Source organism: Peromyscus leucopus, chromosome 7 (assembly GCF_004664715.2).
Source record: "Peromyscus leucopus breed LL Stock chromosome 7, UCI_PerLeu_2.1, whole genome shotgun sequence".
NCBI classification, from domain to species: Eukaryota; Metazoa; Chordata; class Mammalia; order Rodentia; family Cricetidae; genus Peromyscus; species Peromyscus leucopus.
In genome coordinates, this window is record NC_051069.1 from 111,646,571 (window position 1) to 111,663,243 (window position 16,673).

The 16,673-nt window shown below is 40.5% G+C and overlaps 1 protein-coding gene across 3 annotated transcripts in view; it reads left to right on the plus strand.

Annotated features, from left to right (window-relative positions):
• The window catches only part of Kif15 (kinesin family member 15), a 68,484-nt gene that overhangs the window by 1,940 nt on the left and 49,871 nt on the right, over window positions 1-16,673 (plus strand). For all 3 annotated transcript variants that reach the window (XM_028890490.2, XM_037208069.1, XM_037208070.1), the window contains exons 2-6: window positions 3,244-3,286; window positions 3,767-3,947; window positions 7,704-7,780; window positions 10,466-10,503; window positions 16,356-16,453. In XM_028890490.2, coding sequence (XP_028746323.1) covers window positions 3,244-3,286; window positions 3,767-3,947; window positions 7,704-7,780; window positions 10,466-10,503; window positions 16,356-16,453 — 437 coding nt within the window. The remainder of the gene's footprint in view (window positions 1-3,243; window positions 3,287-3,766; window positions 3,948-7,703; window positions 7,781-10,465; window positions 10,504-16,355; window positions 16,454-16,673) is intronic.

The window sequence follows — 16,673 nt, forward strand, 5'->3', positions numbered from 1 at the left end:
TACTTTGGCTTTCTGACTATTTACCAGTGCCTCGAACTTACAAGATCCCTGCCTCTGCTCCGATACTGATTAGCGTCCCACCAACGCCCGGCTTGTTCTGTTTTTGATGGGCTTTTTTTTCCTGTCTCATCTTGAACTTAGGTTTCTAGGTTGAATTATCATGACTAAAGCATCAATGAATAGTATTTAACATGTTTTAGGCAGCCGCATCATGATCTCAAAGTTAAAAAATTTTTACAGTGAATGTATATAAGGGATTTCCTTGTAATGTCAGAATTTATGATAGCGGCATGATAAGACCATATACTTCCTTAACCTTGGGTCAAAAGGTAGCAAAATGAAGTGGCTGATGGTATGGAAGAGGAATTCAGAATGCCTAGTCCTAGCACTTCTCACAACATCTCTTCAGGTTTCAGTCAGGAATTGTGCACAACTGCCTGCTTCTCTGGAGTATGTTTATTGAGAAGGGTCTGTCTATGTAGTTCTAGCTGTCCTGGTGCTTGCTATAGAAACCAGCTGGCCTCTGACTCTGAGATCCTCCTGAATCTGCCTCTGGAGTGATGGGATTTAAGGTGTACGCCACTGGCTTCCTCCATGAAATTCTTCGTTTCATTTTACCTCATTGTTCAGGTAGCTTTGCTTTTGGGGGTGGACTGGGGAGCGGTAAGAATTTTCTTTTGGGATTCTTTTAACTTACTGAAAACTTGCACACACATGTTCATTAATATCTGGTCACTCAGGAGATCTGTGGCAATCCAGAGCTGTTCTCATTATGAACTGCTCCAGCTTTTTCTTTTTGTCCCGGGAGTCGAGCTGCATTTACTTTCCCAAACCAAACCATTTCTCCTCAGCTCTAATTGGATTCTCCCAGCCTGCACTGTGGCTTGTGATCCAAGAGCTCACTGCCTTTGCTTCCTTCTCTCAGGATCACTTTTCTATGCTGTCTGTTGTCCAGTGTCTGAGAACTTGTTGCATATTTTTTGTCCAGTTTCCTAGTTTCTTAAAACAGGTAAGTAAATCCTTGCTACCCCATCATGGCTGACAGATTGAAAGGCTGTGTTCTGTTGATAAGGATAAGCCAAAACATGAACTCAGATTTCAGCTTTCATAACATGAAAGCCGTCCTTTTGTGTCCTGGACTTTCTTTTCATTTTGGTACTAAATTTTGTACCAGGTACTAAAGCGCTATTTCTTTCATTTTCTTTTCCTTCCTTCCTTCCTTCCTTCCTTCCTTCCTTCCTTCCTTCCTTCCTTCCTTCCTTCCTTCCTTCCTTTTCTTAATAGGTTTTTTTCGAGACAGGGTTTCTCTGTATAGTTCTGTGTAGTTTTGCAGCCTGTCCTGGATCTCGCTTTGTAGACCAGGCTGGCCTCGAACTCACAGAGATCCACCTGGCTCTGCCTCCTGAGTACTGGGATTAAAGGTGTGTGCCACCGCCTGGCAAAGTGCTATTTTCTTTATCACATTACCAACATTTGAGAGGACTGTGAAAGGTGGTGTAGGGGTGTGGTAGGTTGGTAGTCTTGTCTGTTTCCTGCTTCACAGGTGTTGATTTGAGGTATAAGTGGAAGTATAATCTCCAGAAATGAAGTTCTGTGATAACATTTTTGCTTTGAGTTCTTGTATGAGTAGAACTTATTGTATGATATTTTGTTTGTGTTCTGACAAATAAAGCTTGCCTAGAGATCAGAGGGCAGAGCTAGCCACTAGTTAGCTATAGAGGCCAGGCAGTGGTGGCTCACACCTTTAATACCAGCACCTGGGAGGAGGAGACAAAGTTATAAATAGGGAGGTGGAGACAGGATCTTGGCCCCATCCAATTGAGGATCTGAAGAGGTAAGAAGTCACTAGTGGCGACTGCTCTGCTTCTCTGATCTTCAGCTTTCACCCTGATATCTGACTGCTGGTTTTTATTGTTAAGACTAATTAGGATCACGCTTCATCTGACTTCCAATGTGAGGCTTGTACCCACGACCCTGAGATTAAGGGTCTTATGTTCTACCCACTGAGCAGACGCTTCAACTTGTTACTGTCCTAGTCTCATTCATTCAGAGATAGTTATTGTGTGCTTACTATGGATCAGGCACTCCTTTAGGTATGCTTTATAAGGTGGAAGAGTAATAGATATGATAATAACAATAATAGTTTCTTTGAATCTGAACAGAGCCAAGAATGGTGTGGGAATTTTGTCTGTGTTGTGATCTGATGTTCAATGGAGTCAGGCCTTGGTTCGAGAGGTGGGGTTCACATTCAGCTGGTCAGAATGGATCGTAGGTGTCTCTAGGATCTAGAACTCTTCTGTCCTATAGCTCCAGTCATTCTTTCTTAGCATGGGGTCATGGGGATCATGGTTATAGTGGCACATTTGCAATGGTGGAGAGAGCTCAGATTTGGACAAACATAACCTACCTAACATCCAAGTGGAGATTAGCAAATAGGTAGTTTTAATACCAGAATTTTAGAGGCAGAGAGGGGTGAATTATTGTGAGTTTGTAGTCAGCCAGAGCTAATGAGTCCTTGTCTCTAATTAATTAATTAATTTGGAAATCATCAATATATACCTAACATAACTCATGAGACTGAATATGGTCACAGATATAATGGGCTGGGATTGAATGGGGAGGAGAATTGAGGCCAGGATTTGGATGTAGATATAAGGGATCTGAGAAAGTTGTGTATCAATAACTGAGGAAAAGATTTCCATAATGAATTGTTTTTCCTTTGTTGGTCCCCAGCCTTGCACTTAGTATATAATGTAACTATAATTACCTCTAATGATCTTGTTCTATGAAGTGGCACAGAAAAGAAAGGTGAAACAGGTGGTAAAGACTTGCCCAGTTCCCAGAAGGCACACAGAGAAGTTCTTTAGATATGCTGCAAGAAGACAGCATGTCAGTTCCCTAGACCAGTTTATGAGAGACGACCAAGGCAGAGAGAAGGTAGAGGTTTTATAGTAGTTCAGGGGCATGTTGCTTAGTCCTGTGAGCCATTTGTGTAGGGTCCAGGTTGGGACAGATAGGCAAGCATCTCACTGTCTTACTAACTAGGAAATTTTACAATGTAAATCATTTTTATTGGGACTGGCCATTTGTTCAGGAGTCATGAGCTGGCTCCAGATGTCTATGTAAGATATGATAAGTTACTAAGGCCAGGCTCCAAGGAATTGAGGCCTAATTGCTGAGGTGAGAGTTTTGCTTTTATTTTTGTCCTTTTATCCTTACAGATCTCTTATCTTCTTTTTCTAGCTGAGTTACGAAATGTGACAAATTCTCATTCTTCCCAGTCAAGGTAAGAAAAAGTCTTGCTGATGAGAAAAATTAAGGATATAGTGTTTTTAAGGTAACTGTTTAGTATGGTCAGAGGTGCTTAGTTCAAAATTTAGCTTGTGTTCAACTAGCTGGAAGTATAAGAAAAATGCATACTTTCCATACCATCCCAATTCTCAGTGAAAATCTGGAGTGAATGGCATGATAATTTCTTGGGAAGACTTGTTAGTACTAGTAAGAGAGAAATAACAGGAAAGCAACACTGAGCTCCTTGAAATAACTGACTTTGATTTTCTTTGCAGTAAAGGTTTGTGAAGATATCTGCTGGGAAATAAATCTTTAAAGGGTGTGAGTTATGTGAAAATTAAAAGGAGTGAATTTCAGTGGAGTAGGCCTAGGACTTGGACTCATTATAGAAATGCTACAGGCAATTTGAGATTAGTTTATTTTGTAGTTTCCTTTCCCCAGTAAACTTACCTATTACTTTTTGTTTTGGTCTTAGTAATGAAGGTGATGCCATCAAAGTTTTTGTGAGAATTCGTCCTGCAGAGGGCACTAGATCAGCGGATGGAGAGCACACCTTATGCTTATCTGTACTCTCCCAGACCACTCTCCGGCTCCACTCCAACCCAGACCCCAAGACCTTTGTATTTGATTATGTTGCAGGCATGGACACCACTCAGGTAGTGATCATTGGAAACTTACCCTTTCATTTGGAATATGTGAGGCTTTATTTGTTGTGATTCAATTTCTGATCACTTTTTAGTTGGACAGATTTCAGATAAGAAAGCTAAAACTTCCATAAATATTTTAAATCTAATTTTATTAGGCAGTTGTCTTCTTTGTTCATCAAACTATGTTCCAGAATCAAACAAACCTGCTTTTTGTTTCTTTTTATACATACTGATGAAATAAATGACAATTTCAGAGCCATGTAAACAATCACTAAATAGAGTTGACTTTCTAGTTCAAGGATTTAAGATGACTGTGAGCCATTTAAGATAGCTCAGTGGGTAAAATCACTTGCTTCAAAGGTCTCACTAGCTGAGTTTAAACCCCAGAACCCACATAAAGATTGGAGGAGAGAACTTACTCCACAGAATTGTCCTCTGACCTCTTCATCTGTGCCTGCCCTCCACATGCACAGGTTTTAAAAAGATACTGTTATGTCAGTAACTGCTTTTCGTTTTGTTTTGTTTGTTTGTTTTTCAGCCATTGAGAAGGAGTTTAATTCCTGTTTTTTTGGTTTTTTGAGACAGGGTTTCTCTGCGTAGTTTTGGTGCCTGTCCTGAATCTCACTCTTTAGACCAGGCTGGCCTTGAACTCACAGAGATCCACCTGTCTCTGCCTCCCAAGTGCTGGGATTAAAGACGTGTGCCACTACTGCCCTTTGATAACTGCTTTTATTTTATTTTTTTATTTAATTTAATTTTTTTGGTTTTTTTGAGACAGGGTTTCTCTGCATAGTTTTGGTGCCTGGCCTGGATCTCTCTCTGTAGACCAGGCTAGCCTCAAACTCACAGAGATCTACTTGGCTCTCCCTCCCGAGTACTGGGATTAAAGTCGTGCACTGCCGCCACCACCACCACCTGGCTCTGCTTTTATTTTTTATTTATTTATCTTTATTTTGTGTACATTGGTGTTTTGCCTGCAGATCTGTCTGTATGAGGGCATTAGATCTCCTGGAACAGGAGTAAAGACAGTTGTGAGCTGCCATGTGGGTGCTGGGAATTGAACCCAAGTCCTCTGGAAGAGCAGCCAGTGCTCTTAACCACTGAGCCATATCTCCAGCTCTGATGACTGCTTTTATAATTAAATCCAATTTAGTTAAAAATCTAATGCCACTGTCTAGCAAAACCTCCTACAGTGATGGAAATATTTAATATTTGACCTGCTACAGTAACCTCTGGCCATGTGGTGAATTAACTTTAATTAAAACTAAATAAAATTTAAAATTTGATTCCTTGGGTACATTAGCCATACATGCCTCTTAAACATTTAAAATTTGGCTAATATGTTGGATGATCCAAGTTGGACACATGTAGCTAATGTTTACTGTATCAGACATCACAGTCTTTATTTTTTCCTTTGAGATAGGGTCTTGTGTATCCCAGGCTAGTCTGAAGCACACTGTGTAGCCAGAGATGACCTTAGACTTCAGATCTGCTTGCCTCTAATTCCTGAGTGCTGAGATTACAGGCATGTACCAGGATGCCTGGTGAAGTGCTGGGGATTGAATGTAGGGCTTTGCCCATACTAGGCAAGCACTCTGCTCAATGAATGGAGTCCCAGCCCCTCACAGGTCTTTATTATACACTTGATGTTTGTTTGTTTGTTTGTTTGTTTTGTAAAATATTTAGAACTTTTTTCTTTTCAGCTAGGGAATTGCTACTCAATTGAAATGTAAAATGAGCTACACTTATAATTTAAAATATCTTAGTAGAAACAGTGTGAAGAAAAAAAAGAAACAGGTAAAATTGATTATTAATCATGTATATTATTTAACTCAATGTGTCCAAAATACCACTTCAATATGTAAATAATGTAACTGTTATTAAGGTATTTCCCAACCAGGCAGTGGTGGCACATGCCTTTATTTTCAGCACTTGGGAAGCAGAGGCAGGCGGATATCTGTGAGTTCGAGGCCAGTCCAGTCTAGAGTGAGTTCCAGGACAAACCAAAAATAAGAAGTATTTCCCATTAGAAGAAAATCTCCTATATATTTTGCACCTATACAACATCTCTATTTGGACTAATAACCTACATCAGGCTTTCAGTAGCCACATGTAGCTTATGGACAGTTTAGGTTTAAGAATTCTTACATTGTTGATAAACTGCATCTACTTATAAGTAAAAATAAAACAAAAATACTTTTAGAACAAACTAGTGACAAAATAAGTGAAGAAAATATAGAACTATGAATTTTGTGATAATAATATTTATATGTAATATAAAAAATTTATATGCATTCATTTAAATGTCTATCTTATATGTATTGAGTGTTTTGCCTGCATGTATATACGTATGTGTGTGTTATGTGTATGCCTGGTGTCCTTAGAGGTCAGAAGAGGGTGTCAGATGTCCTGGAATTATAGTTTTGGATAGTTGTAAACCGCCATGTGCATTCTGGGAATCAAACACAGGTCCTGTACAAAGCAATGAGTGCTCTTAATCACTGAGCCTACTCTCCAGCCCCATATGCATTTAAAAAGTCAGTTTATATGTATGGGTATTTTGCCTGCATATATGTCTGTGTACCACATGTGTGCCCAGTGCCTTCTGAGACTAGAGGAAGGTGTCAGATCCCTTAGAACAAGAGTTACTACAGTTATGAGTCCAACATGTGGGTGCTGAGAATCAAACCAAGGTCCTCTGGAAGAGCAGCCAGTAGTGCTCCTCCTAACTACTGAGCTATGTCTCCAGTCACCTGCATGCTCCCCACCATGAGGTAGGGTCTTAACTTTGGAATTCACTATGTAGTCCAGGCTGGCCTTGAACTCCTGCCTACCTCTGCCTCCCAAGTGCTGGGATCAAAGGTGTTCACTACTATGCCCAGCTTGCTTTTTTTTTTTTAAAGACAATTTTTTTTTTTTTTACTAAAAAATTGAAATGGTTAGGAGATATTGGAATCACTAAAGTACTAAGGACCCAAGTTTGATCCCCAGATCCCATGTGTAAGCAAAGCCAGGTTTGGTGGCCCCACATTGTAATCCCAGTGGTGGGAAGGCAAAAATATGGATCACTGGGACTCACTGGTCAGCCTACCTAGCTGACTTTGTCACAAAATTAAATCAAATGAAAAACTACAGTGGATAGCACCCGAGGAACAACAGCCACAATGTCATTTGCACCCCCTACACATGCACACACACACACACACACACACACACATATCTGTACATACATACATACATACATGCATACATACTTACATATATACGTGTGTGTGTGTGTGTGTGTGTGTGTGTGTGTATGTATGTATGTATACAAACACATGTCCTATACAAAAGCAATGAGTGCTCTTAATTATATATATATATATATACACACACACCCAAAGAATTGAAATACACTTGTAAGCAATATCAATACTTTAAAAAGTAATAAAACTGTGCTGTATTATAGAAATTGCTGAGGTTAAAACAATAAAGTTGACACTGTTAGGTTTCTCAGATAGTGCCAAGTGGTCAAGTTTTTTTATGTTTCCCTGGCCATGTTGCTCCAAAGCAATAGGTACACTTTAAACCTATGACTGTATTAGAGATTAATGGACCTAACGATATTTGTAGTTCTACCTTTTATCGTCCAGCCATTTGTCTTAAGTAGATGCAACCTTCAAGTAATCATAGGTCTTAAAGTCTAAGCACTTAGTTTTTATTATATGAGGAGATGTAGGCTAGAAGTATTTTTATTTAACATGTTTGGTGCTTATATCTTAGGAGTCTGTATTCTCAACGGTGGCTAAAAGCATTGTGGAGTCTTGCATGAGCGGTTATAATGGGACCATCTTTGCATAGTAAGTTGTTGTCTGTCTACATCTAAAGGTATGATAGTGCTTGTATTGGTTCCTACTTATTGCTGTGTTAATAAGTCACCCCAAACTTAGCGGCATAAAATAACAGATTTATTTTACAGTTCTCTTAAGTCAGAAGTTCAACATGGATCTTACAGGGCTAAGATTAAGCTGTTTGTGGAGCTTCATTCTTCTGGAAGCTGTACATGAAAATATCTTCTCCTTTCCTAGTTTAGAGACCATTCACCTTACTTGGCTCAGAGCAGTGACTCTTCCTGCTTTTCACTCCTGACAAAGGTTTTTGGATTTTTAGAGACACCTGTTATAAGTCACCCTTACCTGGGTAATCAAGGTGAGTGGATTGAGCTCCACCTCTTGGAGAGGAGAATGATATTTGGAATTTTTCAGAAAGAAAGGTTTGTCTGTTTCTCCATTTGTTTATTCATCTGTTTATATGAGATATAGTCATGTCTGTTTCTGTTATACTTTGGGTTGTAATCTAGTGATGTAGTCTTTTGTTCCATCCTTGGTCATGGGTGCTCTTTGAAGTCTCTGTGCCCCCTTCACATAGTCTGCCCTTGGGTTTTTGAGCACTTCCTTGCTGTATCATGTTACATGACTTTCCAAGCTCTTACATTTCCCCTAAACTAGTTCTAGAATAAAATCCTGGTAACTTTTTTTGAAAATAGTAATGAGAAACCAAGATTTGGCCCCTTAGATGTGTTTATTACTGCTGGAGAGTGACTGTTCTGAGGCTTTCTCAGCAGACAGGCTAGGAAACATATGTGCATGCCCTGTGTCTGCAGAGGTCTGGAGCTGTTTCTGTGTCATCCATTCACGTAGCTGTCATGCTAAGCTGAGCATCTCTGCCTTTCCTGGAAGTTGACATATAATAAACACTGGTTACTGGAGCTAGCCGTCAGTATAAACGCATGTTTAGCTTTTCTTTCCTGTTTACTACCCTTGCTGTTGGTGATAAACCTTTCACTGTCTATCATCCTTTTATTAACTTATTCAACCTTAGGATACATGTAAAGCAGTTTCAGAATTAATGTGTATCACTGTGAGAAAAATATTAACTGTAAAGTATTTATATACGGTTCCCTTTTCATGAGAACTAGTCTGCAGGGAAAAGGCTTTCAGATCATTCTAGCTTGGGTCTCTGGGACCTGTTCTAAAATGTATGGTGTCTTTAGCAATAGGGACTTACCTTCCATCTCTTGGAGGGCAACAGCAATAGGCTCTATGTTCTAGGAGTCTCTTGGACAGCCCTGCCCAACATATAAGAGGGCTTCTCATGTCTGGTATTTTGTTAGGTGGTCTTTGACCCAGATGAGAAAAATTTATTTATATATATATATGCGTTACATGTATTTTAGTCTTTTTTAAAGTAAATAATTAACAGTGTGATTTCTTATGGCTTTTTCAGATATCCTTATTGTTATTTTATTTTCTTCCCTCCTTCTATATTTACCTCCATCCTGTTCCCCAAAGAGCCTGCCCCTTCCCATTTCTTGGATCAGACTATTGTACCCTGCTATTCTCCTCTCTCTTGCTCCCTAACCCCTCTATCCTGGCAATGGTCCTGTTTTATTTTCTTGGTTTCTGTATACCGTGTACTCACATCTGAAGATTTGGAGCGAGGGACTTTAAATGTCCCCTTTTAAGACCTGATGTAGAAAGCCAGTCCATCATGTCTTCCCATAGCAGCAAGAATTTTCTCTCTAGATTATTTTGAATGGTGAAATTCAAAATGACTTTAAAATAGCCACAATTGCCACAGATTGCATATCTTCAGAACTGTTTTTGTTGGCAACTCTATAAGCTGGCTTGCTTGCTTATTTATGTGTTTGCTTATTTGTTTATTTATTTATTTAGAGGAAGGGTCTCTCTGAGCAGCTCTGGGTTTCCTGGAACTTGACATATAGACCTTGAATTCACAGAACTCTGCTTGCCTCTGCCTCCTGAGTGCTGGGATTAAAGGCGTGCACTACTATGTCCAGCTCTATAGGAATATTTTAGGTGCATTCATTAATATATTAATTCAAATTCCTTTTTATGTTTGTGGGTAGAACTTGGAGATAAACAAGTGATTTATTGGTTGGGTGATCATACAGATCTCAGAGATCTGCCTGCCTCTGCCTCATACTGGGATTAAAGGCATTTCCCACTATGTACAGCCTTAAGCGTATTTTAAAATAAAGTCATTTAAATATCTTTTCAAGGCAGAGAACTTCAAAATTACTACATTATTTAGCAAAAATTAGAAACAAATCTGCTTGATTCTGGTTCAATAAATTATGCCTGAAGATTCTGTATCCATAAAATACTGTTGTAGCTATTTATAAAAAATGAGATAGGCTTGCTGGGCGGTGGTGGCGCAGCCTTTAATCCCAGCACTGGGAGCAGAGGCAGGCAGATCTCTGTGAGTTTGAGGCCAGCCTGGGCTACAGAGTGAGTTCCAGGACAGGCTCCAAAGCCACACAGAGAAACCCTGTCTCAAAAAACCAAAAAAAAAAAGCATCTGTTTACTGACTGAGATATCTGAGGTACAATTAATTAAAGGAAGAGAAGATTGCAGAGCAGTCTGGAGAGGATTATCCCATTACATCTTAGTAGACCATACTAAATTAGAAGGTTAATCTGAATTTTATGTGTGAAAATAACATAAAATTTTGTTTTTTTCAGTGGGCAGACTGGCTCAGGGAAGACATTTACTATGATGGGTAAGTCAAGACCAGTGTTTGCTGGCTAACTGCACTTTCTATGGTGACCACTTGGAACAGGTTTTAGGGGAAGGCATTATTTTTTGTATGTTACTTTCATAAAAATAGGGATGTTTCCCATGTTTCTACCAGGTTGTGAATTCCTGGATAGTCTGTTTGTTAATCCTGATTATAGCTATATTCCTCAGCTCAATGCTTGGCATAGACTAGGTATAGATTGAGTGCTAGACACAATTTTGTGTGTGTGTGTTTACAAATAGATATAATCATATTACTTATGTGTTCATGTGTGTGTGTGCATAAATACTACCAAGGACCAGATCCCTGGTTTATGACTCTTACCCTATTCCCCTAAAGCAGCTGATATTAAGATTGTTCTCCTCATTATGTTTGCTTGCTTTGGAATGTCTACAAATGAAATTTTATGGAAAAATAATGTAAAATCACTCATGTTTCTAATATTATTTTTCTACCTATTATGCATATCTGCTCCCTTCCTTTCTTTTTCTTTTTCTTTTTTTTTGAAACGGTCTTACTGTGTAGCTCTACCTGTACTGGAACTTGCTACATAGAACAGGCCTTGCCTAGCTCCTTCTTTCTTTCCTTTCTGTGTGAGTCCCTCCCCAGTGAGCTCCCCACCACCACCAAAAAAAAAACAAAAAACCAAAAAAACCAAACAAACCAGGATCTCATGTAGACTAGGTTGATCTCAGACTCACCATGTAGCCACAGATGAGGTTGAACTTCATCCTCCTATCTCCAGCTCCCAACTGCTGGGATTGCAGGTGTGCCCTCCACCCAGTCTGTATCCTTAAAGTACAGTTTACAAGGACCATTCACAAACTTCTCAGTGCATGCTGCAAGCCTGTACAAGACAATTGTAAGGTTTTCATTACTTCCCTGTATCCCAGCCGTCTGTTAGTTCCTTTGGTCTCTAGAGCATACTTAACTAATATTTATAATACCGTCTATGTCATTTTGTTTTCTGAGCGTGGGTGGCTGTGTTCGCCGGGCTGACTGTGAACTTGCAGCAGTATGCTTGCTTTGGTCTCTTTGTCCTGGGATCGCCAATGCGCATCACCACTCTCAGCTACACTTGTTCTTCTCTTTTCCTGTTTGTAACAGGGTCTCACGATGTTGCCCTCGCTATCCTTGAACTCCGTGTAGATCAGGCTGGCATCAAACAAGCAGTGAGCCAGTGTGCTTCCTGAGTGCTGGGATTAAAGGTGTTAAGGTGTTTGCTACCACACTACCATCACCCCCCACCTTCTCAAAAAAAAAAGAAGAAAGAAAATCAAACAAGCAAAAGACCAATAAGACAAAAAATGCCCAAACAAAAAAAGTCCATGAAGTTCATTTTATGTTAGCCAACTACTCCTGGGCATAGGGTCTGCCCTGGAGTGTGGTGGGTATACCCAGTGACACTCCATTGGAGAAAACTAATTTTTCCTTTGTCAGTGAGTATCGGTTGCAAATGGCTTCTTGGTTACGGATGGGACTCCATGTCACCTTCTTCCTTCTCATTGCTGGGACCCTGTTTGGCTTGAACCTGCCTAGACCTTTTCTAACTAATTACTGCTATAGTTGTCTGTAGGAAAACAAACTTTCATCTGGTATAACCATTCAGCTCACTGTTTAGTTTTTTCCTACTCAGAAATTATAGGTAGGCAAGGAGAAGCTTTTCAGAGGGTGATTGTTGGCAGCATTTGTAGCTCTTTGCATTTGACACCAGAGAGTGCCGGTAGCAGGCAGGTCTGAAGCAGAACAGATGGTTCCAATGCAGCTGTTGCAGGCTTCAGGTAGTAGGATCCATAACTGGAAGCTGGGATTCCTTAGTCCTTGGCAAAAGCTGGTGTTGCAGCTTCTGAGTAGGCCTACATAGTGAGATTCTTTAGCTCTTCACAGTTAACACACAAGACTTCACAAGGTATGAGAATTTCTCCCCACCAGCAAGCAAGTTATCAGCTGTGTGTCCCCCTAGTGCAATTCATTTTTCATTCATCTACTTGAAGCTTGTGCTGGTTCCTGTAGGTTTAGGCTCAGTTCCCAAGGCAGACTGCCTTCCCCACTGCAGGTGCTAATTATAAGCTTTGCTTTGTGACCCATGTTGCAAAACAAAACAGCTATAAACTGAGGTTCCCACAACCACAACCCTTAAGTTTGCTATTTGCAATGTGTCGGTTGGGACTCTCACAGGGCTTGTATATCAGATATTTACATTATAATTCATAACAGTAGCATGAAGTAGCAACAAAAATAATTTTATGGTTGGGGTCACCACAATATGTGGAGCTGTATTACAGAGTATGAAGAAGGTTGAGAACCACTGCTATAAAGCTTCACAGGACTCAAGGAAACTAGTTTATCATAAGGGCTTATCTTGAAAGATTACAAATAAACAGCATATGAAAGCATTACTTGGTTACTGAAAAAATACCTGAAAACAGTTTAAAGGGGGAAGGACTTATTTTAGGGCCCTGGTTTCAGTCTATGGATGGCTGGGGTGTCATGGTGAGACAAAAAATCATGGCAGAGGTGACAGAACACAGTTGTTGCTTATGGTGGCCAGGAAGAGAGGCAGATTGCCTGTGCTAGTGTGCTTCCCCTTCCCCATTTCCTCCATCTTCTGGGCCTAGCCTGTAGGATCGTGAGACCAACATCCAAGGCACCTTCTCTATAGTTAATTATCCCTGGCATGAGAGTCCTTGAAGACAAACCTAAGCAAAGTAAACCTTTGCTGTACTAACCTAGGCATTTCTCTATCCAGTCAAGTTGATATTGTCACACAGTCAGATGAAGAGATAACAGGAGGGGTTAGTGGAGTCTGGAAGAGAGGAGTTTCTGTCTCTGGAGTGGGGTTCATCACTCCTATGACATGGGTGTGCTCTTGTTCACCTCATGGAAGTACCCATGAGTTGTATTAGCTATTCACAAGTTCCCAGAGCCGTCTTTTTGACTTTTTTTAAAACATGTATTTTTATGTGTATGGGGTGTATGTGCACTTCTGTTCAGATGCCTACAGAGGCCAGAAGAGGGCACTGGATCCCCCTGGAGCTGAGGCAACAGGCGGTTAGTTGTGAGTCACATGATATGGGTGCTGGAAATTGAGTTCTGGTACTTAGGTTAGAGTTTCTATTGCTGTGATAAAATACCATACCCAAAAGCACTTTGGGGAGGAAAGGGTTTTGCTTATTTTGCTTACATTTCCACATCACTGTTCATCATCAAAGGAAGTCAGGACAAGAACTTAAACAGGACAGGAATTTGGAGGCAGAAGCTGTTGCAGAAACCATAGAGGAATACTCCTTACTGGCTTACTCAACCTGCTTTCTTATAGAACCCAGGACCACCAGCTTAGGGGTGGCCCCACCCACAGTGAGCTGAACCTTTCCACATTAATCACTAATTAAGAAAATACCCTACAGGCTTGCCTGATCTTTTGGAGGAATTTCTCAATTGAGGTTGTTGTTTGAATCTTAAATGGTCTTTTTAAGAAAAAAAAACATAAACCCAGAGCTAGATATTGGGGTGAAAGCTCAAAGTTCAGAGAAGCAGAGCAAGCCACAGCCACCACCTCACCAACTCCACGGATTCTCTTAACTGAAATCCTCTGAGTCCTCATCCAAATGGGTCTCAGCTGAACTGCTTTAGTTTCTGTTTCCTCAGCCTTATATACCTTTCTCCACCCAGCCATCACTTCCTGGATTAAAGGTGTGTGCTTCCAATACTGGGATTAAAGGTGTGTGCCACCACTGCCTGGCTCTGTTTCCAGTGTGGCCTTGAACTCACAGAGATCTGGATGATCTCTGCCTCCCAAGTGATAGGATTAAGGGTGTGTGCCACCACTGTCTGGCCTCTACATCTAATCTAGTGGATTGCTCTGTCCTCTGATCCTCAGGCAAGTTTATTAGGCTACACAATATATCACCACAAGGTTCCTTCCTCCAAGATGAGCCTAGCTTATGTCAAGTTGACATAAAGTCTAGCCATCACAAAGAGGAAGCAGTCGTAACTGCTGACCTGTTTCTCCAGCCCTCTGTATTTGCGGGGTGGGGGGTGGGGGGTGAAATTTGTTTTGGGAATGACTGTAAAGCATTGACCGGTAATCAACTTTACCTTCAGTGTCTCTTCCCCTCCTCCTTGAGGTTGGTAGGTGAGACATTTGATCATGTGGTTCTGCTAGCCTCCAACCCCTCCTCCTGTCATTATTTAAGAACTTTCTAAACATGACTTCATTAGCATCATGCAATTTTGAGTGGGCTTGTTGTAAATTGTCTTTCTCCTTCATTGCTCTGATCTGTTGTGTAGCTGCTTCAGGAATCAGTGACAGAAGCAAAAATTCTTGAGGAAAGGGTATTCTTATCACTCTGTTCACTTAGGAATAACAAGGGATGCAGAACTTGTCAGCTAGGAACTGCAGAGGTCCATCAGTATATAAATACCATATTGCATGCTGAAAGGAGTACTCCTTACAACTCTTACACATCTGTCCTTCTCAGTTGTAACAAAATAGAAACACCACTCTGCATTTCTGTCTGCTAGGAATCTGTGGAGATGTCATTACTGTGTCCTTACTGGTGTGGTTTTTACTGCCCAATTAAAAAAATGATAGCAAATCCTAATTTTTAGTACTTAGTGTGCTTGATGTAAACTGTGATTTATTTTCAGACTTTCAGTTCTTTCAACAACTCTCTGGTTATTGACATTAATACCCCCATTTTATAGTTGAAAATTCCGAATCTCAGAACACACACAGTGTGGGTCCATGACTCAGAGAGCAGGTCAGTCTGTGTCTTAGTTACTCTTGTCTTCCTGTGAAGAGACACCATGACCAAGGCAACTTAGAAAATAAAGAGTTAATCGGGGCTTACAGTTTTAGAGGGTGAGTCCATGACTCTCATGGCGGGGCGGGGGCATGGCAGCAGGTAGACAGATATGTCACTGGAGCAGTAGCTGAGACCTTACTTACGTATAATCCACAAGCAGGAAGCCTGGAGAGTTAGTTATTTGAGAATGGTATGGGCTTTTGAAACCTCAAAGCCCATTACCAGTGACACACCTCCTTCAAAAAGTCCACACCTCCTAATCCTTTTCAAACAGTTCCACTAACTGCTGTGAGATGGTCTGTATGTCAGATTGCTCTGATTGGTCAATAAATAAAACACTGATTGACCAGTGGCTAGGCAGGAAGTATAGGTGGGACTAAGAGAGAGGAGAAAAGAAAGAACAGGAAGGTGGAAGGAGTCACTGCCAGCCGCCACCATGACAAGCAACATGTGAAGATACCGATAAGCCACAAGCCACATGGCAAGGTGTAGATTTATAGAAATGGGTTGATTTAAGATATAAGAAGTCTTCCACGGCCATACAGTTTGTATGCAATATAAGTCTCTGTGTTTACTTGGTTGGGTCTGAGCGGCCTTGAGACTGGCGGATGACAGAGATTTGTCCTGACTGTGGGCCAGGCAGAAAAACTCTAGGTACAACTAACTGCAGGCCAAGCATTCAAATATAGGAGCCTATGGGGGACCATTCCTATTCAAACTATCACAGCCTGTGAAAACAAAGGTCACATGCATAAATAGAGTACAGTCATGTCAGTACCTGACAGTTGAAATAGATCACACCTATGTTTAGAATTGGTTGGTGGCTGCTGTGGGCCTTCCTTCAGTATCACTAATGGACAGTTTTATTACTTAGTCTTTCACAGGTGTAAATGTAACTTGCTTGAAACAGAACTAGGAAATTAATTATACTGTATATCATTCTATTTCTGTATAAACTGCCTTTTGCTATTGCTATTTTAAAGGATTGTCAGAATAAAAGATTTTTGTTTATTCTTTTTTTCTCAGGACCATCAGACTCTGATAATTTTTCTCATAATCTGAGAGGAGTAATCCCACGAAGTTTTGAATATTTGTTTTCCTTAATTGATCGTGAAAAAGAAAAGGTAAAGCTTACGTAAAAATAAAATGTAGGGAGTCTGGAGAGATGGCTCAGCCATAAAGAGTCATTGGCTGCTCTTCCAAAGAAAGGACCTGCATTCAATTCCCAGCACCTACATGGCAATCAACTCACAACTGTCTGTAACTCTAGGGGATCTGATGCCTTCTTCTAGCCTCTGTGGGCACCAGACATGCACATGACACACATGTAGGCAAAGCACCCAT